We start from the raw sequence: 27,461 nt of genomic DNA, 5'->3' as shown, positions 1-27,461 counted from the left end.
GCCAGCAAGATCAGAGCCACAATAAAACCAGATACAGTTTCATGAAGATTTAAAAGTGCCATATTATGATGGCATTCAAAACTGAAAAATTATACTACTATTAGTTTCTTTAATTCATCCTGTGCAGCTGTTCCTACTTAAATTCTGGATCATATTACTGTGTGAGTAAAAATCCCCATAAGCAAACCAGTACTGAATACTTCCTACAACTATTACTACAAAACACCCACCATTAGATAAATACTGTCCAAATAAGTCTTAATAGCACTATTCTTTGTTCTAAGTAAGCTTGACATTGAGTTTCTTATTAGAGGAGAATTAAAAGTTACTTTCAGCAGTGTCCAACCTTTGGGTTTCTAAGTAATTGTTTAATATGACTCTGTCTAAATGAAATAAAGATAACTTATTGTACATGACCCAAAGTCTATAGTTGTTCATCTGAAGTTGTGAAACTCTAACATAGAAGTAACCAAATAGATTCATGATGTAACATATCCATAGTCAGTGCCATTAGTGTAAGAAAAAAGTTGAATAAATGGTCAGAAACCCCTTAATTCAAAGAATGATTGTTAGCACAACATTGTACAAAGCCAACCTCTAACAGAGGTGAGCCTGATTTATGTCATAAAAATAGGATTTATTTTACATTTTGAATCTTCAGAATTGTGAGATATTACTGTTATGGACTGAGTACTTTTTAAATACATGTAAAATCAAAGTAGCAACTGTTTTGTGTATTTAAAGAGGTTCACTAGGAACATGAAAAAAAACACTTCCGTGCTGTGTTTCCATGAGCATCATACCTACAAATGTAGCATTGGTAATGGATATGGTTTCCTTATTAAAATTCACTCTGATTGAGGAAATATAATCCACCTTAGTGCCTCACTGAAAGGCTGCTCCAATTCCAGGGTGACAATTTGAATATCACTCAATCATTATTCAGTCTTAGAATGAATATAAATATTATGTTAAATAGATAGGTGGGTAAATATTCTCAAAGCAGATCATTTACCCATTTAATTTATCCATCTAGAACATGGTCTCAAATCATGTGATCTAATTATCACTTTAATCACAGTCTTTCAAGCATTTGTCTTTGTAGATTGCACAGTTATGAAATGTTATCATTCAGACCACAAGGATGCCATTCATTCCATCATCCCTGTAATAGCTCTTTGAAACAGCAAACTATTCCTGTCCCTCTTCTATTTCCCCACAGCACAGATCTTTTTTCTACCTTAAGATTATATCAAATTTCTTTTTGGAAATTACAACTGAACTTGTTTGCAGGAAGTATAATTTTAACTATTTGCTGTATAAAATGTAAAACCAAACCTGACAAGAAACTTTTTCTCTTTATTTAAATCTAGGAATCTACCCTCAACAATCTCAACAGTCTTTATCGAACCTCCAACATGTTTAATTCTTTAAATTATAAATTGATATATTAATGTGTAAATGCTGTGGATCTTGGAATTTTGATTCAGGATTGATCTACCTGTAAATCACATTCTGTGGAGAAAGCCTCTGGGTCCATAAAATTCTAAGAAAACAAACTACCAATAGCAATAGTAAATATAATACCAATAGCAAGGCTGAGGCTACAAATAACATTGTGGCTGGAAGTCCTTCACCCTGCTTAAATGGCTATGTTATAAATCCTATAACACAGAGTCCATCAAGTCCACAGAGCATCAGCTACCCATTTACACTAACTCTACACTCATCCCATTTTATTCTGCCCACATTCCCATCAACTCTCCCCAGATACTACCACTCGCAATTTATAGTGGCCAATTAATCTACCAAGCCATATGTTATTGAGTACTGTACTCATAGATAATTGGCACAGTAGCAATGAGAACTTAGAAACTCCACACAGTTATCATTGGAGGTTAAAAAGAAACCTGAGGCTCACTGAGGCTCTGAAATTTGTTCATTGATAGTTTTCTCTCCACCCTTCCTCATTCAATGCAACTTAAAATGTTTAATTTTCAACTTTTCCTGGATATATTATGACAGTTATTAATGTTGCTCTGTCCACAGATGCTGCATGACCCACGGAGTGGTTACAGCATTTTTTGTTTTCTAGCACCAGCAATTCTTCTGCCCCAGAATGTTCAGGGTACTTCACAGGACACAACTTTGACACCAAGCCACAAATTAGGACAAGTAACTGGAAGCTTGGCCAAAGGGTTAGGGTTCAAGAAAGGGAATCTGGAAAGCAATTTCTGACTTATGGTCTAGGCAGCTAAATCTAATTCAAGAGTGAAGAGGGTTGTCTTGAGCCCTCAGTGGAGAGCTCTGAGGGTTACAATGTTTGAGGCAGAAGATCAAGAGCAAGGGAGTATTTGAAAACAAAGTTAAGAGTTTTAATAGTGTGGGAATGTGAGATCAGGATCAGGGATAGGACAGGAAGCACAGGAATGATAAACAAATAGGATCTGGTACAACTGACTTTCATTCTGGGAGGAACTGACATTCACATGGAATATAAATCAAATTCCTCATCCACAGTGAGAGATTCCAGACCGTTTACATCGGATGAAGTTTATTTTATACACATCGACACCAGCAGCTGTTTTTGTCAGTTTCCATTCTGGATCGTGTTTCAGATTCTCTGTGCCCTTCAAAGAATAGCCAATAAGATTGCCAAATGCCAGACTGCAACTGTTAAATTCAGAACTACACTCTTTCAAAATGGAGAACATTCATTTAGTTTACATTCTCATTTCCTGCCTATTTTTCACAGGTAAGTTATACTTTATTATTACCGAAGGAAGTTTATTGTGCTAATAGAGATTTCTTTTGGCTTGAGTTAACAGTTTTCTCTGACCCTATCCTGGCTGGAGCTATTGTGATGAGTGTCTTCAAACTGAACATTTTCTTTCAACATGAAGAGAAATGAATTTTTATTGAAATGTTTGAAACTATAAGATTTCTTTAAAAACGATAGTCCTAGAAGCTTAGGTATAAGTTCTTTTAACTTCAGTTTGTGTTAAAAATTAGATCTCTTTGGAGAACTAAAGAAGCTTTAGTTCCATTGTTCACTTATAGTTATAAGACGTTCTACCGATTTCCATTTTGGTTGGTTGGAGGACTACTTCTGCAACCCTCAGTATTTTGGCTATTATGACACTACATCCATATTTAGTTGTCACTGTTCACAAGTCAGCAATAACTAACACTAAAGCTGAGTTTTCTCATTGACTGTTAGTAATGTCTGATATTCTACAATGGACAACTGCACATTTTATAAATTAGTTCAGAGTGACGGGAAGCAGCTTTCTGACAACAGGCAGATGCCAACAAGATACCGAAGTTTGATGATACAGAAACAGGTGGTAACGTAAGCTGTGATGAGATTAAGTAAAGCAAGCGTATAGACAGCAAAAAAAAAACACACTGCTGGAGGAACTCAGCAGGCCGAGAAGCATCTGTAGTGGCAGAGGGGTGGTCAATGTTTTGAGTTAAGATTTTACATGAAGATTAGATCCGAAATGTTGACCATCTCTTTGCCTTCACAGATGCTACTCGACCTACTGAGTTGGCCCAGTAGTTTGTTTTCTTGCTCCAGATTTCAGCATTCAACTCTATCTTTACTCAACTCTTGGCCTAGCTTGTCATAACACCTCTATTATATGATGAATGACACCTTATTTCGGAACTCATTCCTTGACACAAAATATACTTTCCTTAGAATGGGTCCATTCTACAGGTCAAGTACTTAAATACTTTGGACTGCTGTTAAATATTATTGCCAACTGTTCAACAATGTAGCTCATGCAGCTGAGGATAATGCAGCTCAGATTGGAAAACAATGGCTAGCAAAGTTCACCCAGGGGAAAATATTTCAAGACAATGAAATCTGCCCTCTGACTGAGGAACCTCTGAAAGAAAACAGGAAAATGTGAGTAGAAATAGGCCATAAGGCCATTCAAGCCTGCCCCACTATTTCACACTATCATGGCTAATCTATGCTGTCCTTAAATTCTCTCCTATACCATTTCTCCAAATAATATATTCATTGATCTATGAAATATTTCTCTACCTTACCTTTAAATACTTATAATGATGCTGTTTCCTTTATCTGCTGGGGCAGACAATTCCAGAATTTAACTCCCCCTATGAGAAGGGATTTCAACACACCATCATTTTAAATGATTTGCTCCTTGTCTTGCAGCTATATCCCTTGTTCAAGACTCTCCCACTAGTGAAGACATCCCCACATCAGCCCTGGAAAGCCTCTTTAGGATATTATATTCTTGATTATGTCATCCCTCGTTCTTCTAAACTCCAAAGAATTAAATTCAAAACCATTTAGTAGGACAACCCTCTCATCCCATGGATTAGCCTGATGAATGCCATTTGTACTGTCTCCAATGTACTATTTCATTTTTTATGTAAGGGGTCAAAACTCTAGAGACCATTCAGATAAGGTTCACTAGCAACCAATACAATTGCAGCAAAATCTCCCTGTTTTTGAACTCCAACCCTCATGCAAATTACCATTTGCCTTCTTATCTTCTTGTTGGCTCTCCCTTCTAGCATCATTTGATTCATGCACCAGAACACCTAGGTCCCTCTGTACTAAGTTATCCAGGTGTTTCACAGTACCATCATATGTGCTTCCAACCCACGAGATGCACAAGCGTAAATAGTGGAGGAAACAGAGTCTAATTTCTGGAGCCTTATGATTTGACCATCATTGTTGCTTCACACTCTTGAAAATGATTGAATTTCTTGGCATCTTTAATATTCTGCTGTTAAATTGGAAATTGTTCACTTTAAGCCCAAAAGTGATACTATCTACAAATCTCAGGCCAATCAAAGTTTATTTTCTTCAGTCATGTCAATCAAAGGTTAATGCATGACGAACGAAACTTCAGGAGAGGGGTATTCAACCTTAATTGACAGAAAGACTCAAAACCCAACAAGTATTTGGCTCTCTTCTTTTTAAGCACAATTATCACTTTTTAAATTGAAAACTGGAGCATCCTGACATCTGTATTGATTTTAGTTAATGAGGTAATTTCTCTATACGTTCCCAATGCCTGACATTCTTTTTCCTTTGTTCTGTAGGATGTTTTAGTCTGAACGAGGAGGAGAGGCTGATTAATGACCTTTTAGTTGTCAACAAGTATGACAAACATGTACGGCCAGTCCAGCATAAGGATGAAGTGGTGAATATTGCTCTGAGTTTAACGCTCTCCAATCTTGTTTCACTGGTAAGTCATTTAGATATTAAGTGACCATTCGAATATATGCAAATTGCCAATTCAGAGAAATTATTTGCAATTTTACCTTTCACTGACTCTGCATAACAATAATTTCAATGTCAAATAGAATTATTTAACTCTATAGCTATAATATTTAATTTCTGTCTATTTGATTCAGATTATACCAAAATATTATTAAATTAACTTACTATTTTTGAAGCTGTATAATAGAGGTTCTGGGTAAAGAAATCCTCTGAAGAGCTCTGAAACTTTTGAAAGAGCAGTTTGATTATTTTTTGTTGTCTTACTGTACTTACAGTACAATGCAGTTATGATTGACAGTGATATCAAGTCAGCCAGTTCTATTCCAGCATCTAAGTAGTCCAAATCACTGTCTACTGCAGCTCTGTAAAGATGATCTTTCTGCACTCACTAAAAAAAGCAGGAAAGTTACTGATGACCTAGCAGGGAAAGACAATGCTTCACAAAGGTTTTGATTTATCAGCAATGTTGATCAGTGTTAATGCTGTGTAAAGGTAAAGTTGCTGATGGTACCACATAGTGAATGGAAAGTTTCTCATTGTTGTGATCAGAACGTTAATTAGAAGCATGGTATGTAAAGACTTAACACACACAAAATGCTGGAGGAACTCAGCAGGCCAGGTGGCATCTATGGAAAAGAGAACAGTCAACATTTCAGGCCAAAACCTTGGCAGGACTGCTGAGTGGATGTTGATGGAATTGGTGGACATTGAGAACTTAGATTCTCAGAAGGCCTTTGACAAGGTGCCACACATGTGGCTGCTTAACAAGTTAAGAGCTTATGGCATTATAGGAAAGATATTAGCCTAGATGGAGCATTGACTGATTGGCAGGAGGGAAGAGGCAGGAGTAAAGGGAGCCTTTTCTGATTGGCTACTGGTGACCAGTAGTGTTCCACAGGGATCTGTGTTGGGACCGTTTTTTTTATGTCACAGTATTTGCCAATAATTTGGATGATGGAATAGATGGCTTTGTGGCCAAGTTGTGGATGATATAAAGATAGGTGGAGGGACAGGTAGTTTTGAGGAAACAGAGAGGCTGCAAAAGGTCTTAGACAGATTAGGAGAATGGGCAGAGAAGTGGCAGATGGAATACAGTATTGGGAAGTGCATGGTCATGCACTGTACCTTCTTCCTGATGGCAACAGCGAGAAGAGAGCATGTCCTGTGTGGTGGGGTTCCCTGATGATTGATGTTGCCTTCCTGTGACAGTGTTTCATGTAGATGTGCTCAGTGGAGGGGAGGGCTTTATCCATGATGGACTGGGCCATATCCACTACTTTTTGTAGGTTATTCCATTCAAGGGCATTAGTATCTCCATATCAGTCTGTGATGCAGCCAGTCAATATACTCTCCACTACACATCTATAGAATTTTGTCAAAGTTTTAGATGTCATGCCAAATCTTCGTAAACTCCTAAAGAAAGAAAGCCATGCTTTCTTCATAATTGCACTTGCGTGCTGGGCTCAGGACAGATCTTCTGAAATAATAACACCAAGGAATTTAAAGTTGCTGACCCTCTCCACCTCATCCTCTGATGAGGACTGGCTCATGGACCTCAAGTGACCACTGTGTGTATGTTATCATTGTCAGTCACAATCTCGTCTTCCTTTCGGTTATGTATTTGGACAGGCAATGAGGTGTTCATTGTCCAGCCATAATTCTAACCATTGAATGCACACAAAATATGGATGCAAACCGACAAGAAACTGCACTGAGATCTATAAAGAAATGACTGTGTGCAATTCACAAAATACATCAAATGTATAGCTCTTAGCAAATAAGTATAAGATCATTGTACATGTCCCAGTATATTGTTTTTGTCATGTTGAGACACAGTAGCTTAACAGCTAATGCGATACAGCGCCAACTATCCAGGTTCAATTCTTGCTACTGTCTGTAAGGAGTTTGTATGTTCTCTCTCTGAGATAAAGTTACAGCAATATAAGACCTTAGTTTGACCCCACTTGGAGTACTGTGTTCAGTTCCAGTCACCTCCCTGCAGGAAGGATGTGGATACTATAGAGAGAGTGCAGAGGAGATTTACAAGGATGTTGCCTGGATTGGGGAGCTTGCCTTATGAGAATAGGTTGAGTGAACTTGGCCTTTTCTCCTTGGAGCAACAGAGGTTGAGAGGTGACCTGATAGAGGTGTATAAGAAGATGAGAGGCATTGATCGTGTGGATAGCCAGAGGCTTTTTCCCAGGGTTGAACTGGCTAACACGAGGGAGCATAGTTTTAAGGTGCTTGGAAGTACATATAAGGGGGATGTCAGAGATAAGATTTTCACACAGAGTGGTGGGTGCATGGAATGCACTGCCAGTGAAGGTGGATACAATAGGGTCTTTTAAGAGACTCTCAGATAGGTACATGGAGCTTAGAAAAATAGAGGGCTATGCTGTAGGGAAATTCTAGGCAGTTACAGGCTCTAGGAGTAGGTTACATGGTGGGCACAACATTGTGGGCTGAAGTGCCTGTAATGTGCTGTAGATTTCCTATGTTCTTATGATTGTGTGGATTTCCCCTCCCATTCCTATGGTATATTGATTAGTAAGGGTTAGTAACTTGTGGACATGCTATGTTGGCGCCAGAACATAAGTTCACAACACTTGTGGGCTGCTATCAGCACATATTTACAAGGAGATTTACAAGGATGTTGTCTGGACTGGGGAGCATGCCTTATGAGAATAGGTTGAATGAACTCGGCCTTTTCTCCTTGGGAGCGAAGGAGGATGAGAGGTGACCTGATAGAGGTGTACAAGATGATGAGAGGCATTGATTGTGTGGATAATCAGAGGCTTTTTCCCAGGGCTGAAATGGTTGCCACACGAGGACACAGGTTTAAGGTGCTGGGGAGCAGGTACAGAGGAGATGTCAGGGGTAAGTTTTTTACTCAGAGAGTGGTGAGTGCATGGAATGGGTTGCTGACAACATCGGTGGAGGCAGATACGATAGGGTCTTTGAAGAGGCTTTTAGATAGGTACATGGAGCTTAGTAAAATAGAGGGCTATAAGAAAGCATAGTAATTTCTAAGGTAGGGACATGTTCAGCACAACTTTGTGGGCCGAAGGACCTGTATTGTGCTGTAGCTTTTCTATGTTTGGACTGTGTTGGTCATTGACCTAAATGACATATTTCACTGTATGTTTCAATGTGCATCTGACAAATAAAGCTAATCTTTAATGTTTAGCTTCTAATGTAATACTATACCTTCAATTCCTTATAGAAAGAAAGTGATGAGACCCTTACTTCAAATGTATGGATTGACCACGTAAGTAAAAGAACCTGCATTGTTTCATATAACTAAATTGTGTTTTCATCATGCAAACAAGACCATAAGACATAGGAACAGAATTAGGCCATTCGGCCTATTGAATCTTGTCCACCATTCCATCATGGCTGAATTATTATCCCTCTCCACCAACTACCCATTGACCCATCCTCCCCTGGTTTCACCTGTCACCTTCAGCTTGTACTCCATTCCCTGTCCCCCACATTCTTATTCTGGGTTCTGCCCCCTTCCTTTCCAGTACTAAAGAAGGGTCACAGCCTGAAACGTGGGCTGTTTATTCCCCTCCATAGATACTGTCTGACTTGCTGAGTTCCTCCAACATTTTCTGTGTTGCTCAAGAATTCCAGCATCTGCAGAATCTCTTGTGTTCAGGAAAAGTATTTATATGAAATTGATGAATTTGACATTGAGCCCTAAACATTACAGCATGCCTGGTGGAAGATGAGGTGTGTTCCTCAATCTGGAATTGCGTTTCATTGGAACAGTGTAATAGACTATAGGGAGAAGTAAGATGTGGCAGTGGATTGGGGAAATAAAGTGCCAGGCAACTGGAAGCTCAGATTCATCCTTGTGGACTGAACAAAAGGTTTTCTGCAGTGTGGTCACCAAATCTCCATTTAAATGTTATAAGTGTACAGGAGACACTACCAGCCCACTTTCTTTTTACCAAAACTGTTGAAGTTTCCCAACACTTCTGAGTTTTATTTCAGAAATTTACATGTAACCCCCTAACCGGGCTCATATGCAACCCTGGCTCATTAGCCAATTTTGCTAACAGCCGTGGGACTCAGCGGTGAGAAGGCCACCGTTATAAACAATATACATCTAGAGTCGGTACGTTTTGGGTTTTAACCAAACAGGAACATCATGATTAAAGAAACCCCAGCTTGTGCGAATACTGCATAAATACTGCCCTTACACAATTATTGGTCAGCAAGAAATAACAGATCATACACTTCATAAAATTACAAAGAAAGCATACAATATTTTGAAAATTCAGCTTTATCGAAAAAGAAAAGAAAAAAAATAAGAGGGCCCATTACAGTTAAGCCAGTACAAATGTGCACATAAAGTTGCAGCTGACCCTGGTGACGTCTTTTTATTCAATCGCTGGTGATGTCTTTTTATTCATATGCTGGACTCACGGTCTGCGTGACAGCATGCACCACATTCCAAACTTCACACAAAATCCATCTCGAACAAGTGGGCTCTCTCTTGGGAGTATTGGCCCTTCTTCTTTACAGCCATTCATCTGCACAAGCACTGTGTATTGGTGTCTCTCCTTCCAACGGCACTCTCTGGCATCTTCCCTCCTCTTCCCCTGCCAACAAACAACCCCAACCAGACTACTGTCCACAAAAAAGCTCCCTCCACCCTGCTCTCTAGAACTTTCCTCTAATTCTGCCATTCTGATTGGCTGACACAACATTCTTAAATTGTGCAACAGAGCATCTTATTTCTAGCCGAAACAAAAACATTCTACCAGCAGGACACACTGCTTCTTAACCAGGGCATACACAACATGCACAACAGTGACTATACAAATGGGAATGTTTGAAGAAATATTTCAAGCAGCGTTACTGATTCAATAATGTTGAGAGTACCTAAAGTGAATCAAAAGTCATTGTAGCAATTCAAAAACCCAGTGAAATTTTACTGGCTACTTGTATATGTTGTTATGTAAATAATGTTTGAGATCTGAACCCATTTATCTAATTCCCAATTCATTTGGCAACAAGTTGTTCTGCTTCTTGATGTAGGCATGGTATGATTATCGACTGACCTGGAATACATCAGAATACAGTGATATTTCCATTCTTCGGCTTCCCCCTGGCTTGATATGGATACCGGACATTGTCCTAGAAAACAAGTAGGAAAACTTATTCCTTCAAAGCATGTCTCTTTGAATAAAAAAGCTTTTGTTCACTGCAAAATGCAGAACTTTGTTCATATGCAACATTTCTTGGGACCTTCTTAGGATCTTCAAATGAATGGGCATTTACAAAAACTGCAAACATAGTGACTTCAGTTCTCTATTAATTGGCTTCCCCGGACATGAAATGATGGAATTTTGGTCTGTTGTGCTGCTACATATCACTTAATTTTTCCATAGGTACACTGGTTGTTCCAGCTGAGAGCCCCTATCCCAGTCAGTGCCATGCCCAAGGTGATATAACCCTCTAGACACATTTAAATTTCAAGTATAAGGTGCCCCATAAAAGCTATAAAGCTTAACATACTGCTCTTAGATGGATGTAAGTGACCTAGGACACATATTATGCAATAAATGTTTGTCTTGGAGAAAGCTGCCACTACCATGGCCAATTTGAGACTAAACACAAACTTAAAGATAAACTCCTCATATTTTACATGGATTACCTGCTAAAATAAATATTGAAATCTTCAACTCCTGTAACTGCTCGCCACCCCATCCCTTCGATCTCCCTCCTGATCTATTGTCCTCCATCACCATTCCCCTTTTCTATCTGTCCGTCACTCACACACTCCTCTTTCTGGTTCCCCTCGCCCGCTACTCCCCCCCCCCCCCCCACTATCCTCTCCTATTAGATTGTATCATCTTCAGTTCTTCCATGTATCACTTCACAGTTCCTAGCACCATTCCAACTTTCCCCTCTCTCATCTGACAATCGACACCTCCCCAGCCTAGATTCACCTGCCAGCTCTTGTTCCCCCTTCCCCTCCCCTTTTTTAAACCAGCTATGTCCCTTCAATCTTTCAGTCCAGATGAAGGGTCTCAACCCAAAATGCCAACTGTCCATTTCCTTCCACAGATGCGACATGACACACTGAGTTTCTCCATCGTTTTGTATATTGTTCCACAGTTCAGTATCTGTAGTCTCTTATGTCTCTATTTTACTTTGCGTTTAATCACATGGCAAATATTTGAGGTTAACAATAGCTAATTTCAGTTACCTATCACTAAAATCCATTATCTTGTGAGTAGAGACAATAAAGAAATATAATATGAACCTGCAAAAATGTGTTGAATAGCTATTAAAGGTTTGCTGAAATGTTAGCTTTGTATATTTAATCTCTCCTATGCCTTACTCACCAGCAATGATGGGCAGTACCATGTGGCTTTTTTTTGCAATGTCCTGGTCCAACCAGATGGATTGGTTACATGGCTTCCCCCTGCAATATTCAGGAGCTCCTGTCCCATCAATGTCCTTTATTTTCCATTTGACTGGCAGAACTGCTCCTTAAAATTCACGTAAGTACAAGTTGCTTTATTTGCTCCATGAAAGTCTTGTTTCTCTCTTCTGAAATTGGAAAGAAGTGGGTGTGGATTCTTGCCAGTGATGGAAAATGCAATTAATTTTCATGGTTATGTCATATTAGCATGCAGAAATTGCATTCCTAATAGCAATGATCATGATGGAAAGAAAATCCAAAGGTGTACTAGACACAATTTTGACTACCCCTTTCTCTTTGCTGGGACTGTCTGAACTAATAAAGATTGATTCCTGGTCCCAGACTAACTACCTCTGCCTTTGGGTTACATGCCCATAACTTAGCTACATTCATGCCTGGCCAACTGTGTTCTTGGAGAACTTCATCAGCAGCTGAACAGAGTGGAACTCTCCACTACATAATCAGCTTCATTGTAGCTTCAGCTGATGAATTGTCAAAACTTCCCTCAGTAGTTTTGAAAAGCTTCCATAAAGTAAACAGGGTTAACTGGGAGGACTACTCATATATGTGTGCCCTCACCAAAAAGAGCCCATTATTCCCTCCCTTTATACCTTTTAGTTATTGTGTGCAATATCTGAAACACTATTAATTTTAATGGGAATTGCAGACCAGATATAGGAGGCAAAGGAACTGGTAAGTTACTTGTTGTTATACTTTATCTAATATCTTTAATCATTTTTAGTATTTTGTGGTTACAATTTAATTTTTTATAACATTTAGTTTTTATAATCAGTGATTTCAATCTTTGAATGACAGAGACATTAAACTTAATTATGGGATTGTGACTTTTACAGCTGGTAAACCATTGATCCTGCCTTGCTGACTGTCAAGGCTGTTGGTTGGGTTGATCCTAACAATGCCATTGGCTGGCCTAACACAGCTCAGACCAAACAGCCTCACTATGTAGTTGGAGACCCAATGACTTATCTTTGCAAATTCAGCCATTGATACGAGCAGACACTGATGGCAGTGGGGGAGGTGGAGGGGGTTCTGTTATGGTCTATGTGTCACTAGTGTTAATCATTACACCTATAAAAATTCAACATTTTAACTTTAGTATCTTTTTTTTCTTTTTCTATGAAAGTTCTTTGAATTACAATGCAGAGGAGATAAATATGGAGCTAACAACAGAAGTTGCAGATGGCAAGGAGTATCCCATTGAATGGGTTATTATTGATCCTGAAGCTTTCACAGGTAACACATTATTAACGCCATTACTGTTTACCAGAGCATATTATTTACTAATAATTTAATTTATACATGTATTAGTTAATGATAAAATATATCATCCTTTGCTCTGGTACCATTGTGATGTTCAAAGGTTCATTTATTTTTAAAACATGCATCCATATACAACTCTGAAATTTGCCTTCTCCAGATAGCCACGAAACAAATAAGAAGATACAAGTCATTCAGAGAGAAACATTAAACCCCCCCATCCCCAGCACAAAAGAAGAAATGGCATCCCGATCATCACCACCCCCCCCCCCCAAATCTGCTGATACGAACATAAATTATGTGGTCTAAAAAGATTAACATATATAACAGGAGTAAGTGGCAGATCATGGAAATGTTCAGTGAAACAAATCTAGCTTTAGTCTGAGACTCCATCTGGTCATTTTATATTACTGTATATCAGCTGTAAAATGAGAACTATTACAACTCCACTACAACTGGTTCTTTTACACGAGCTGCTGCGACCAACAACATTGCTGACAAGACTGTAGTTTAGCTGCATTTTGATGGAAGGCTATTCTATGTGGCCAGTTTCATGATTTAAAATCAATGATGTCCCTAAGTTATAATGAAGTGAGATGCCTGGCTTGCAATGCACTTGACATCTAGACAATTAGAAATACAGATCTCACTCGGAGCCGAATTCCTGATTATAGCACGGGGGGAATTACATAAACTGCATTAAACTTTGCAAAAAGATGCCCCGTGGTCCCATTACTGTTGCTAGTTGCAGCAAATAGGTACTTGGAAACATGTCTGCTGTAAACTGCAGAACAGCAAATGAAAGTGAAAGTTGTTGGATGTCCTTTGAGGTTTTTGCTACATGCATTTCTGTCTCTGCTTTCAATTTTATTCACTATCATAAACACTAAAGATAATTTTGTAACATAAAACTACTGCAGCTATCCCCCTGAGCACCTGCAGTAAATGACCATTTTAACTGGATGCTTCCTCATTTCAGCAGATTCCATTTTTAGCACTAATTTGCTAATGACCTGGGATTTGTGGAAAGTGGGGGATGTATTTTTGCCACCAAATATAGGAAATGAAATGTTTTTACTTCACTCATTTGGTTGTCTCATTTGTTTCTAAATAATTAATAGAAGAGAGAAAGGGGATTCTGTGGATGCTGGAAATCTTAGGCAACACACAAACATACAAAATTCTGGAGGAATTCAGAAGATTGGGCAGCTTCCATGGAGTAGAATAAATAGTTGACTTTTCAGGCTGAGACCCATCAACAGATTGAATGGATATATAACTTAACTTGAGCTCTATGCTTGTTGCTGACAGAAAGCCTTTGTTAGCCTGTTACATGATACGTAAACTGTACACAATTGTGAGGCTTCCTCAGTGGATGTAAGAATTCCAGTAGTATTTTTTTTGTTGTAAACACGACATGGACAAAAAATGAGAAAAGTGTCTTGTTCTTACTATTCTCTATGATACTGGTCATAGATATGTTATTAATAATAAACATGAGAAATTCTGCAGATGCTGGAAATCCAAAGCAACACACACAAAATGCTGAAGGAACTTAGCAGGTCAGACAGCAGCCATGGAAATCAATAAACAGTTGATGTTTTGGGCCGAGGCCCTTCTTCAGGACCTTAATGATCTTCTTCAATGAGATTTGCCTCAAGGATGATAAACTCACCCATTGGGAGTATTTGTTTTTGCTGTTCCACAGTGCAATTTTCCTGTTTTTTTGCTAACATCTTTATTTTTCATTTTACGCAGAGAATGGTGAATGGGAAATTATTCACAAAGCTGCAAAAAAGAACATCCATACAGAATTTCTCCCTAACACTACCAGATACCAGGATGTGACCTTCTATCTCATAATTAGACGCAAGCCTTTGTTTTATGTCATCAACATCATTACTCCATGCATCCTCATCTCCTTCCTGGCATCACTGGCCTTTTATCTTCCTGCAGACAGTGAGTATTCCTCATTTCACTGTACAATTCTCCACAAACAGTACATTTTTAAACAAAGATATTTACCACAGGAACCACTCTTGATGCAATGGATTATAGACGGAATACAAAGGAAAATATTTTCTCTAGAATTTAAGTGACACTGGATGGCCAACAGTAAGCTATATGTGATTGCAACATGATTGTTAACTTCAGATCATCAAAGACTTCCTTATGCCATTACAGTGTCTGTTGTAGATTAATTGATGTAAGGTTAAGCAATGAATCTAAGATGGTAATCTAGGTAGTCACTGGATGATTTAATGACCTTTTATTTGGAGTCTTTGGCAAAGACTCTTTTAGCTCCTGCTCCTATGTTGCATTGGTCAATTTATTCGACTAGCAACCTAGAGAAGGGAGCTCAGACCTCACCGTGGCAGCTGAGAACTTCAAATATAATGAACTAGATAAATTCAGTAACACACACATTCTCTACAACCACTGGTTCTCTGATCTCCAATCTACACTAATGTCAATTTGCAGTCACCAATTAAACTAAGAACCTGTGAATGCAACATGTCTTTGGGATGTGGGTGGAAGACAAAGCCCCCAAGGAGGCTGTGCACCTTCCACACTGATAGTATCAGAAGTCAGAATCAAACATGGGTCATCTGTCAACGGAGGTAAGGAGGATTTTTTTTTTTAGCCAGAGAGCAGTAAATCTTTGGAATGCTCTACCACAGACTAAGGTGGAGGCCAAGTCTGTGCGTATATTTAAGGCAGAAGTTGATCGTTTCCTGATCAGTCAGGGTGTCAAAGGATATGGTGAGAAGGCAAGTGTATGGGGTTGAGTGGGATTTGGGATCAGCCATGATGGAATGGCAGAGTAGACTTGATAGGCTGAATGGCCTAATTCTGCTCTTATGGTCTCACTATCTGTAAGGAGTTTGTGCATTCTCTGATGACCGCGAAGGTTTCTTCCGGGTATTCCAGTTTCTTCCCATATTCCAAAATTGTACGGGTTAGGATTAGTAAGCACCAGAAGCATGGTGACACTTGTGAACTGTTGTTTGTTGACACAAATGATGCATTTCACTGAATATTTTGATGGTTGGTGCACATGTGGCAAATAAAGCTAATCTGACCTAATCTATTGAGAAAGCTTTGGGCCGTGTTCAAGGACTTTTACCTTTTCTGAATATTTCCTTTGATCTTCAGAACAATAAACACTCTGGAAACAAATATGTGCTCTTTCTGTTTCTCACTCTAATTGCTTTAATTATTAAGCTCCCTTTCGCTTTAGTTGACTGTCCAGTTTCTGTTTTGAAGTATGAACTGAAGGGTCTTTTTAGTAAAGGATATACAATGAAATACTCTCCAGGTAGCTGAATGTCTGCTGCTCTAACAACACTCAAGCAGCCGCACACTTTCCAGGACAAAGCACCCTGGTTGATTGGCACCCCATCCACCTCCCAAGTTGTGCAGCCTCTCCAACACTTTCTTATCACTGCTGCAGTGTGCAACATCTACAAATGCACAGCAGTATCTTGACAAAACTTTTTAAATAACATTTCCCAAACTAACACTTTGACAGGTGGTAATACATGGAAACGGCACCACCAGCAATTTCCTCCCTATGTCTCACACCATTTTATTTTGCATGTCTTTCAGTTCCAAGTCTAAATCCTGGAGCTCCCTACCAAAAGCACCATCTTAATACCTTCATGTTGTGGCGACCCACTTTCTGCGCAGGCGAACTGGCTCACAAGTAGCCAGCGCGCGGAGGGAGACTTTGGTAATGCACCTCTGACGTCATTTCCGCCCAGAGAGGGTGGGCGTTAGGGATTAAATGCCAGCGCCGCGAAGTTTGAATAAACTAGTCTCGAAATGGCTTACCAACTGCGTGTCGTTATTTCAGCGCTGTATGTAGCACATCGCTACATTGGTGACCCCGACGGTCCAAACGGGATTTGGACCAAAGATGACCGACTCTTCATCTGTTCACGCAGTTTCGCTAAAACTGCCGACTTTCTGGACGCTGCGACCACGCGTGTGGTTTAGCCAAGCAGAAACCCAGTTCCAGATTCGGCAGATATCTTCTGATTCCACGCGTTACTACTACGTGGTGAGCGCCCTTGACCAGGAGATGGCCGCCCAGGTTGCGGATTTCATACAGTCACCCCTGGAAGAAGGCAAATATGAAGCATTCAAAGCGCTGCTCATTGGGACCTTTGGCCTCTCACGGCGTGAGCGGGGTGCCCGCCTGCTTCACCTGGACGGCTTGGGAGACAGACTGCCATCAGCATTGATGAACGAGATGCTGTCCCTGGCTGACGAACACAAGCTCTGCCTCAAAGTAGACGCGATCCGGCACTTTGCCCGGCCCAATACGGTCAAAGGCCTACAGGGGTTCGTTGAACTTCTACCATCGCTTCCTCCCCTCAGCAGTCCGTATCATGCGCCCTTTGTACACCCTGATGTCGGGTAAAGGCAAGGACATTACTTGGGACGAGGAGGCCACGGCCGCTTTCGTTAAAGCCAAGGAAGCCTTGGCAGATGCCGCGATGCTGGTGCACCCCAGAACGGACGTTCCGACCGCACTCACGGTGGACGCATCCGACACAGCAGTCGGTGGGGTGCTGGAGCAGCTCATCGAGGGGTGCTGGCAACCCCTGGCGTTCTTCAGCAAGCACCTACGACCACCCAAACTCAAGTACAGTGCTTTCGACTGGGAGCTGTTGGCACTGTATCTGGCAATCCGGCATTTCAGGTACTTCTTAGAAGGCAGGCCGTTCACCGCGTTCACGGACCACAAACCGTTGACCTTCACGTTCACTAAGGTGTCTGATCCCTGGTCGGCTCGCCAGCAGCGACATCTATCCTACATCTCCGAGTACACGACGGACATCCAGCATGTCTCGGGAAAGGACAAGGTCGTGGCGGACACACTCTCCAGACCAGCTGTCCAGGCCCTGTCCCTGGGGGTGGACTATGCAGCACTGGCGAAGGCGCAGCAGGCAGATGAGGAGATGCCCAGCTACAGGACCGCAGTCTCGGGTTTGCAGCTGCAGGACTTTCTCGTAGGCCCAGGTGAGAGGACCCTCCTGTGTGACGTTGTTACCGGTCAACCTCGCCCCATTGTCCCAGCAGCCTGGAGGCGGCAAGTTTTCGACTCCATACACGGTTTGGTGCACCCATCTATCAGAACAACCTTCCGGCTGGTCTCCAGCACGGACTTCGCAAGCAGGTCAGTGAATGGGCCAGAACGTGCGCGCAGTGCCAAACAGCCAAGGTGCAGCGGCACATTAAAGCCCTGCCGCAGCAGTTCGAACCCACCCACCGGAGGTTCGACCACATTCATGTGGATATCATGGGCCCCCTACCAGTGTCCCAAGGAGCGCGGTACCTCCTAACTGTGGTAGACCGGTTCACGAGGTGGCCAGAGGCGGTCCCGCTCACCGACACTTCTGCTGATTCCTGCGCCCGAGCACTGATTGCAACCTGGGTAGCATGCTTTGGGGTACCGGCCCACATTACCTCCGACAGAGGCGCCCAGTTCACCTTCAGCCTGTTGGGAACGCAGCTACACCACACTACTGCCTACCACCCACAGTCGAACGGACTAGTGGAACGCTTCCACCGTCACTTGAAGTCGGCTCTCATGGCCCGACTGAGAGGACCTAACTGGGTGGACGAGCTTCCTGTGTCCTGCTTGGAATTCGCACAGTGCCCAAAGAGGATCTGCACGCCTTGTCGGCCCAGTTGGTGTACGGCGCACCCCTGGCCGTCCCGGGTGAGTTCATACCAGTCCCAAGGGGGCAAGAGGAAGAACCCGCAGCAGTCCTGGACAGACTACACGAAAGGCTCAGCAACCTGGCCCCTGTACCAACTTCACAGCACGGACGGACCCCGACCTATGTACCCAAAGACCTGCAGAACTGTAAGTTTGTGTTTGTACGAAGGGGCGGACACCGGGCACTGTTACAGTGGCCGTACAAGGGGCCGTTCAAGGTGATCAACAACAACGGGTCCACATATGTTCTGGACATTGGGGGGAGAGAGGAGGTTTTCACGGTGGACCAACTCAAACCAGCCCATGTGGACTTGGCACAGCAGGTCGAGGTTCAGGCACCGCGGCGCAGAGGCAGACCTCCCAAACAGAGGCTGATCCAGACTGTGGACATTGGGGGGTGTATCGCCGGTTCTGGGGGGGGGGGGGTTATGTGGCGACCTACTTTCTGTGCAGGCGAACCAGCTCACAAATAGCCAGCGCGCGCGGGGGGGGGGGGGGGAGACTTTGGTAATGCACCTCTGATGTCATTTCCACCCAGAGAGGGCGGGCGCTAGGGATTAAATGCCAGCGCCGCGAAGTTTGAATAAACTAGTCTCGAAACGACTTACCGACTGCGTGTCGTTATTTCAGCACTGTGTGTAGCACATCACTACAATGTGACCAATTTCAAAGAAGGTGACTGCCACTACCTTCACAAGGATATTTAGGGATGGTTAGTAAATAGAGGCCCCAAGAACAATCACAGATTCTGTAAATAAATGAAAAAAAATCTTGAGGAAGGGATGATTGTTAGTCCAGTGGTAGATTCTCCAGGTTTAGAAGAGGTTTGGGCTTCAGTTGTTGCTATATTAATGGAAAACTGGTGAATAGCTCCACAATGTAAAATAGAATTTAAATATAAATGTGAAAACCAAATTAATACTTTTCCAGTAATACTGCAGAAAATGGTGATAAACTATACTAAAGGAGAATAATTGCTCATTTCCTTTTTGGGCATAACAAGACAGAGCCAATCACCCAAGGCTTAATGAGTCTTTCTTATCTTTATTCCATTGGTTCTATAGCTGGTAAACCTTGTATTAATACAAATAAAATGAGAAGGGAGATGGAGACAGAGAAGATTAAATAGGGAGAAAACTTGAAAGCAGTACCTAATGTGATGATTTTAAGAAAATAGACAAGAAACTGTAAAAAGTGTTTTGCCAAGTATAATTGAAGGAGACCATAAGACCATAAGATGTAGGAGCAAAATTTGGCCATTCAGCCCATTGAGTCTGTTCCACCATTCCATCATGGCTGATCCCAGATCCAGCTCAACCCAATACACCTGCCTCCTTGCCATATCCTTTAATGCCCTGACAGGTCAGGAAACTATCAACTTCCACCTTAAATATACCCAAGGATTTGGCCTCGCCCGCAGTCTGTGGCAGGGAATTCCACAGATTCAGTACTCTCTGGCTAAAAATATTCCTCCTTACCTCTGTTCTAAAGGGTTGCCCCTCAATTTTGAGGCTGTGCCCTCTAGTTCTGAATACCCTCATGATAGGAAACATCCTCTCCACATCTACCCTACCTAGTCTTGCAACATTCGGTAAGTTTAAATGGTACCCCCCCCCCCCCCCCGCATTCTCCTAAATTCCAGTGAGTACAAGCCCAAAGATGCCAAACACTCCTCATATGTTAACTCCTTTGTTCCCAGAATCATCCTTGTGAACCTCCTCTGAGCCCTCTCCAGTGACAACATATCCTTTCTGACCATTTATGAAACCATTATTCAGAATACTGATCAAATATAGGGATTCAGTTAAATGGGATTTAACTCAAAGTGAATTCGTCAAATGTTTTGGAAAAGAATAATACCTCTTTTAAAATAATCAGGAAATGTCAACATTTCACAGACAATGAAATATACTTAACATATAACAAACCTTGATATAAAAAGATCTAACAAAAACTTTTTGGTTAGCTTTCATTCCCAGAAAGGTTGTTAGCCCCTTTTGGGTGGTTTCTGCTAAGCAAATGTTGGTCCAAATTTTCCTTAGATTATTTTATCCAAAACATTCCTGAACCAATGATATCTGTTCTGTTGTTCGCTCTGTACTCAATGTACTGATCTGAATTTGCCCAAAGAGAAAATAGTATTGTCATGGAAATGCATGCGTTCATTTGGCACAAAGACTTTGACATTCTTGTTGTTATTAATCCAATTCACAAAGGAGTTGTCCAAATTCTGCTCTTAGATGTCAAATTCATCTAAAATACCATCTTGCTGATGCAAGGTTGTGGTCTGATAATTCAAACAACATGGTACCTCAGTCAGTTTTGTGAGGGAATTGGGAAAGTGGGAAGGTAAGCTCACAGGTAAGCTCATGCACATTATCTCAGATTCCATCCATAATGTTTTAGAGCAACATGTAAACAAATATTTTAAATGATATCATGTAGACTGCTTTATTTTTAAACCCAGAATAGGCAAAAATTGATGCAACACTCCAAATTATGAACTTGTTCTGCTGTCTGTATTCTTTCTCAGGTGGTGAGAAGATGACCTTATCTATCTCTGTCTTGCTTGCTCAGTCTGTTTTCCTGCTGCTAATTTCACAAAGATTACCAGAGACAGCTCTTGCTGTTCCACTGATTGGAAAGTAAGTGATCATAAATTTGTACAACGGACGGTGAGCATTTTCCAAACTGATATCCTGCTTCTGGTATTTACAATGCTAAAGTATGACTCTAGATTCTAAATTTGCACACTGTCGAAAGTAACTATAATCGCTGGTTAAGAGGCACAGCTCTTTCTGAAATGTATACAATTTACTCATTATAAGGCTTCCCATTTTTGGACCATCAGAATTAGAACAACAAATTTTGTGTACTATCAATTCATCCAGGGCACTTTGTAGGAAGGTTATCAAACACAAAATGTAACTCTGAGACACAAAGATAAACTGGGCAGAAAAAGAAAGTTATGGAGGCATCGGGCAGGATTTCTACAGCTTTAGAGTTTAATCATTTTAGTTGAATGATTAAAATTGCAGGTCTACAAGGTTGTAAGACCGGAAATGAATGTCTACAGATATATGAAAATTAGAGAATGTTACACAAAATACAGATTGTGCAAGGTCTTAAAAATAAGGATTTTTTTGTTTTGGGGAAGAAGTTTTGCTTCACTGTGAGTTAAAATGAATATGGTATGGTTAATAGGAAGTAGGGGGCCATGAAGAAGATGTAATAGTATGGGAATTCAGATAGAATCTCTTCTAGAGTCAAATATAACACCAAATTGTGGAAAAAGTTCTACTTAATTAGAATACCAAGAAATATAAAAGATGTATTTTTGATTGTATGGAGGGAATTCACCAAAGGTGGAAGGATGGTAAGGTGGTTAATATGGTGTACATGATACTTGCCTTTATCTTTGAGGCACAGAGTACAAGCTCTAGCTAGTCAGGCTCAGTTAAAACAGATAATAGAGGATAAGGTCTAAACCTGACAACTTTGAAGAACTTGCTTACTCATTTCCACAAATGGGATTTTTTGTGATGTTTTCCCCCCAACATAACATTTGGATGCTTGGTTGCTTTTCACTACAATCTGTCTCTGGGTGATAACACTTGGCTTCAGTTTACCATTACATAGAAGCTTCTATAATATTAGTAAATTTAAAAGTCCAATGTATGTACATACATTCATTTCTACAAATGGCTGAACTTGTTTCCTCTCTCTCTCCCCACTATTAGTAATTGTTACTTAGCAAACCCGTGTGCCTTTGGTGACATTCATTAAAATACTAATGAGGGTATAGTTATCAAATCAAGTGGGGTTTTTTTAATCTAATAACTGAACCATCTACTGTAGGTTTAGTTACTTTAATTTATTATACATGCAGCACAGATCACATGAAAATCTTTCAGAGGAGTTGTGCTCTGGAGAAATACACTTTCTTGCAAAAGGACAACATTGTCACCAAATGCTTAGGGGCTGCAGCAACACCTACATATCACAATGGTCTTCTATGGCTGTGATGTTAAAGACCCTGCTTTGAAATGATAAAGCTTATCATTGTTTCTCACAGAAAACTAACCAAACTGTATTGTCCAAAGGGTATAAGAGCACCACAATCAGACACTTCTCTCAATGATAGACAAAAATATTACATTTAAGAAGAAAGAGTCAATTATGATCTGATTTTAGCAATGTCTCTTCAATAGTGTTTCTATCATAAATGACTATAAATGATTTGTTGAAAGAGTATTAAGTGATATTGTCCATTTTGTCTTCCAGGTACTTAATGTTCATAATGAGTCTGGTCACTATTGTGGTAGTGAATTGCATCATTGTGTTAAACTTTCACTTCCGAACTCCAAGCACACATGTTCTCTCATCTGGAATTAAATGGGTACAGTAACATTTGGTTTCTGTATTTGCATGGCAAGGCAAATTACCATTTTTTAAGGAATAAAAGACCAAATGATGCTTAATGCTTTGATTAAACAGTTTGATTATCTTGCACAATTTGGAAAAGTGAATAAATAAGGTAACTGAAACATTGAAATATTCAAAACTTTATTCAAACAAAACCATAGTCCTTCAGAATGCTGTGGGTGAAATTAGAAATGTGGGGAGAGAATTAAAAACATTCATCCTTATAGTTAATTTTACGTTGATTTTCCAGCTCTTTTTGGAAAAACTCCCACGGATCCTCCACATGTCACGTGCTACCAAAGATGAGCCATCAGCTTGGCAGAACAATTTGATGCTGCGTCGCAGCAGTTCCATTGGATACATTTCCAAAGCACAAGAATATTTTAACATCAAATCTAGAAGCGAACTTATGTTTGAAAAACAATCTGAACGCCATGGATTGACACCACGAGCGACTCCAACAATTGGTGAGTATCTTTTAATTTCTCTAGCCCAATTTCTACATCTTGCTCTCAATAGTTTCCTCATGTTACTAGTTTGGGGATTGGTGCTGCTGAATCTTGTGGCATGCAATATAGTGATGCAGAACTCCTTTTATGTTGCCTTTCCTAACATACACACCAAACATCAATGTAAATGTAAAAGCCTACTAGTCTTTGTCACCTGCTATCTTTATTGAGCTGTTAGAGGAAGTGTATAAAACTGGACCAAGGGTGGTGCAACGAACAGAGATGCTGCTTCACAGCTCTTGCAACCTGGATTCAATCTCACCATCCATACAACCATATATCAATTACAGCACGGAAACAGGCCATCTCGGCCCTTCTAGTCTGTGCCGAACGCTTACTCTCACCGTTTATATTTATTTTATCATATTTATTTTATAAATACTGTATCCAGTGATACAGTATTTGCCTGAACATCACCTGGTGATCATGGGGCCTCAGATTCCCTTCCATATCTCAAGGATGTATGGATTGATGAATCTATTGGCCATTCCAAATGGTAACTACTGTGTAGAGGAGTGATAGAATCAGGTGGGGGTTGATAGGAATAAGTGTAGAAGAGGTTAAAGGGAAAAATTAGTAGAGAGAATGGGATTTATCTGTGAGCCAGCATGGACTTGATGGGATGATATGGCCTTTTCCTTTGTCATTAGGAGATATAAATGATGTTCCTTGATCTGAATGGAAATGAGCAAAATTTGTCTGAAACTAATCAAGGGTAACAAAAACTTAATACCTTCACTTACTTTCAATCTTAGGAAGCTCAATTTCAGAAGACGGCTCTTTATTCTGAATTAAATGGTTTTAAATAATTAAAATAGACTTATTTTCAAGATTACGAACAGAAATAGTAGATTAAGATATGCTAATGAGAATGATGCATGACTGTCTTTATTTTATAATCCAGTTTTTCAAGTCTAAGTTTTAGTTATTAAAAAAAGTTAAAGTTGAACTTGGCTCCAAAGTTCTCCAAATTAGAATTTCTCTTTCCTGAATTTAAATATCAGGACAAAGTGGAGAAACTGAATCCAAGCCTCTTGCATGCTTTGTCTCAAGTTTCTGAATACAAGCACAGACTTTATTCAGAAATGTCGTACAACAAATGAAAATTCTGGTGTTTTAAAGCAGGTTTTAGGAGCAGTGGGAATGATAACGTGGATATTTCAGACCAGCTTCATGCAGAAATCAAATCGGGTATCGATGGGACAAATTACATCGTGAAACACATAAAAGATCAAAATGCCTATGATGAGGTAGGTTCAGTCAACAAGGAGACACCGCATTATTAAAATTGATTTGATTTTCACTGGCACTTTATCACCTAGAATATTTATTTGCTCAAACAAATGCTTATCAGTAGATGGGAACCAGTGGGCATTAAACTGTAGAGCTTCAGGCATAGACAAAAATAGTTGGTAAGGGAGCAAAATGGTGACTAGTAGTAATTTAGGGATTTGAGGTGGGTAAGAGAACTGTTCCTTAATGTAACGAAATGGGGAATAGGGCAAAGTGATTTAGCCTTAGAGATTTATTCCTGAATTATAAAGTGAATAATCCTTGGCACAGTAGTGCAACACTATTACAACACCAGGGACCCAGGTTCAATTCCTGCAGCTGTCTGTAAGGAGTTTGTAGGTTCTTCCCTGACCATGTGTGTTTCCTCCACATGGTTTAGCTTCCTCCCACATCCCAAAGACGTATGGGTTAGTAGGTTAATTGGTCACAAGGGTGAAATTGGACACAACTTGCTCATTGGGCCAGAAGGGTCTGATCTCTAAAGAGAATAATATTTTAAAAATTCCATGAGATAGTAAGATTATGTCTCATGGACCAAATGATCTCTCGTACTGTAACAATGCTGCACTTGAGGAACTAAGAGCCGTGATCAACAGAAAGGAAGCAACGTACCATGGTGCCTGTTACATAATGGCAAGAAATTTTAATCCGACTAGCTTGGTGAAGTTTTGCCGATCTACTATCAATACATCACCTGCAATGCCGGTGGAGTTAACACACTCAACAACTGCCATACATCCATCAAGAAAGCCTACCACTCCTACCCTCACCTGCACTTTAGTAAATTCAACCACCTAGCTGTGCCTATTTTGCCTACAAACAGAGAGGCTGATGAGGGCAGCTCCATTGAAAGGACTACAAAGAGCTAGACGGCAGAAAGAGAAGAGAAAATTGGGATTGCTTTAAATTGGTGATTTGGACGACATTCAAGGATTCATCAGTGGTCGTAAATGAATATGCCACAGTCATCAACGACTGCATAAGAACATAAGTGCACAACTCCAATGCCGTCTTCAGATTCGCCAATGACACTATTGTTGTTGGACAAATTACAAGTGGCAATGAGTCAGCTTACTGAAGTGAGATATTATCACCTGGTTGAGTGATGTGGCAAAAATAACAAAAGAGTTTGATTGTTGACTTCAGGAAGGGGAAGGAGGGTGAACATGCAACAGACTATACTGGGACACTGGTAGTGGAGAGAGTTAGCAGCTTTAAGTTGCTGGGTGTTAACATATCAGACAACCTGCTCTGGGCCCAGCACACAGAGGCAAGCATAAGGAAAGTTTGCTAGCACCTTTACTTAGGAGGTTAAGAAGGCTCAGCTTTTCATCAAACACCCTAACAAACTTTACAGATGCACTGTTGAAATTATTCTGACCAATTGCATCGTGGTCTGGTACAGCATCTTGAATGCTCAGAACATAACAGACAGATGGAGCAAAGAGTTAAATTATACCACAGAGGCAATATTCAAAAGGACTGAAGGTGCTGTATTTAAATGCACATAGCATTTGGAATAAGGTTAATGAACTCGTGGTGCAATTAGAGATTGATCAGTATGACGTTGTGGGCAACACTGAGTCATGGCTGAAAGAATGCCATGGTTGGGAACTTAACATCGAAGAATATATATTGTATCAACAAGCCAGGCAGGAAGACATAGATGGTGGTGTGCCTCAGTTGGTAAGAGATAGAATTACATCTTCAGAAAGAAGTGACATAAGGTCAGAGAATGTTGAATCTTTGTGGGTGGATAAGAAACTGCAAGGGTAAAAAAAATATTATGGGAATCATATATAGGCCTCCAAATAGTAGCCAAGATGTGAGGTTAAAATTGCAAAGGGAACTGGAAAAGGCATGTAATAATGGTAATGACACAATTGTAATGGGGACTTCAATATGCAAGGGGATTGGGAAAATCAGGTTGGTGTTGGATCATAAGAGAGGGAATTTGTTGAATGCCTACAAGATGGTTTTTTAGAGCAGCTTGTGCTTGAGCCTAGTTGGGGGAAGGCCATCTTAGATTGGGTGTTGTGTAATATTCCAGATCTTACTAGGGAGCTTAATGTAAAGGAGCCCTTAGAAGGCAATAACCAAAATATGATTGAATTCATACTGCAATTTGAGAGGGAGAAAGATAAGTCACATGTATAAGTATTGCAATGGAATAAAGGGAATTACAGAGGCATGAGAGAGGAGCTTGCCCAGATGAATTGGAGGAGGATACTGGTGGAGATGACGGCAGAGCAGAGATGGCTGAAGTTTCTGGGAATAGTTCACAAGGTGCAGGATAGATATGTATCCAGAACTAGAGCGCATTGTCTTAAAATTGAGGGGAGACATTTTAGAACAGAAGTAAGGAGGAATTTTTTTTAGCCTGAGAGTAGTGAATCTGTGGAATGCTCTGCCACAGACTGCGGTGGAGGCCAAGTCCATAGGTGTATTTAAGGCGAAAGTTGATCGTTTCCTGATCAGTCAGGGCCTCAAAGGATACAGCAAGAAAGGGGGATAGGG

At 40.5% G+C, this 27,461-nt stretch overlaps 1 protein-coding gene across 2 annotated transcripts in view; it reads left to right on the top strand.

Moving 5' to 3' along the window:
- Positions 1-2,645: 2,645 nt before the first annotated feature.
- chrnd (cholinergic receptor, nicotinic, delta (muscle)) overlaps positions 2,646-27,461 on the top strand; it is a 33,611-nt gene continuing 8,795 nt past the window's right edge. The window contains exons 1-11 of one of the 2 annotated variants that reach the window (XM_073041270.1): positions 2,646-2,755; positions 5,086-5,231; positions 8,490-8,534; positions 10,316-10,425; positions 11,632-11,787; positions 12,853-12,962; positions 14,745-14,945; positions 21,251-21,362; positions 23,002-23,116; positions 23,393-23,609; positions 24,777-24,901. In XM_073041270.1, coding sequence (XP_072897371.1) covers positions 2,704-2,755; positions 5,086-5,231; positions 8,490-8,534; positions 10,316-10,425; positions 11,632-11,787; positions 12,853-12,962; positions 14,745-14,945; positions 21,251-21,362; positions 23,002-23,116; positions 23,393-23,609; positions 24,777-24,901 — 1,389 coding nt within the window. In that variant the 5' untranslated portion in view covers positions 2,646-2,703. Of the gene's footprint in view, positions 2,756-5,085; positions 5,232-8,489; positions 8,535-10,315; positions 10,426-11,631; positions 11,788-12,852; positions 12,963-14,744; positions 14,946-21,250; positions 21,363-23,001; positions 23,117-23,392; positions 23,610-24,773; positions 24,902-27,461 lie in introns of both variants that reach the window. The other variant, XM_073041269.1, reaches the window with a different exon arrangement.

Source organism: Hemitrygon akajei, chromosome 3 (assembly GCF_048418815.1).
Source record: "Hemitrygon akajei chromosome 3, sHemAka1.3, whole genome shotgun sequence".
Classification (NCBI taxonomy): Eukaryota; Metazoa; Chordata; class Chondrichthyes; order Myliobatiformes; family Dasyatidae; genus Hemitrygon; species Hemitrygon akajei.
This window is presented reverse-complemented; position numbering and strand designations above follow the sequence as displayed.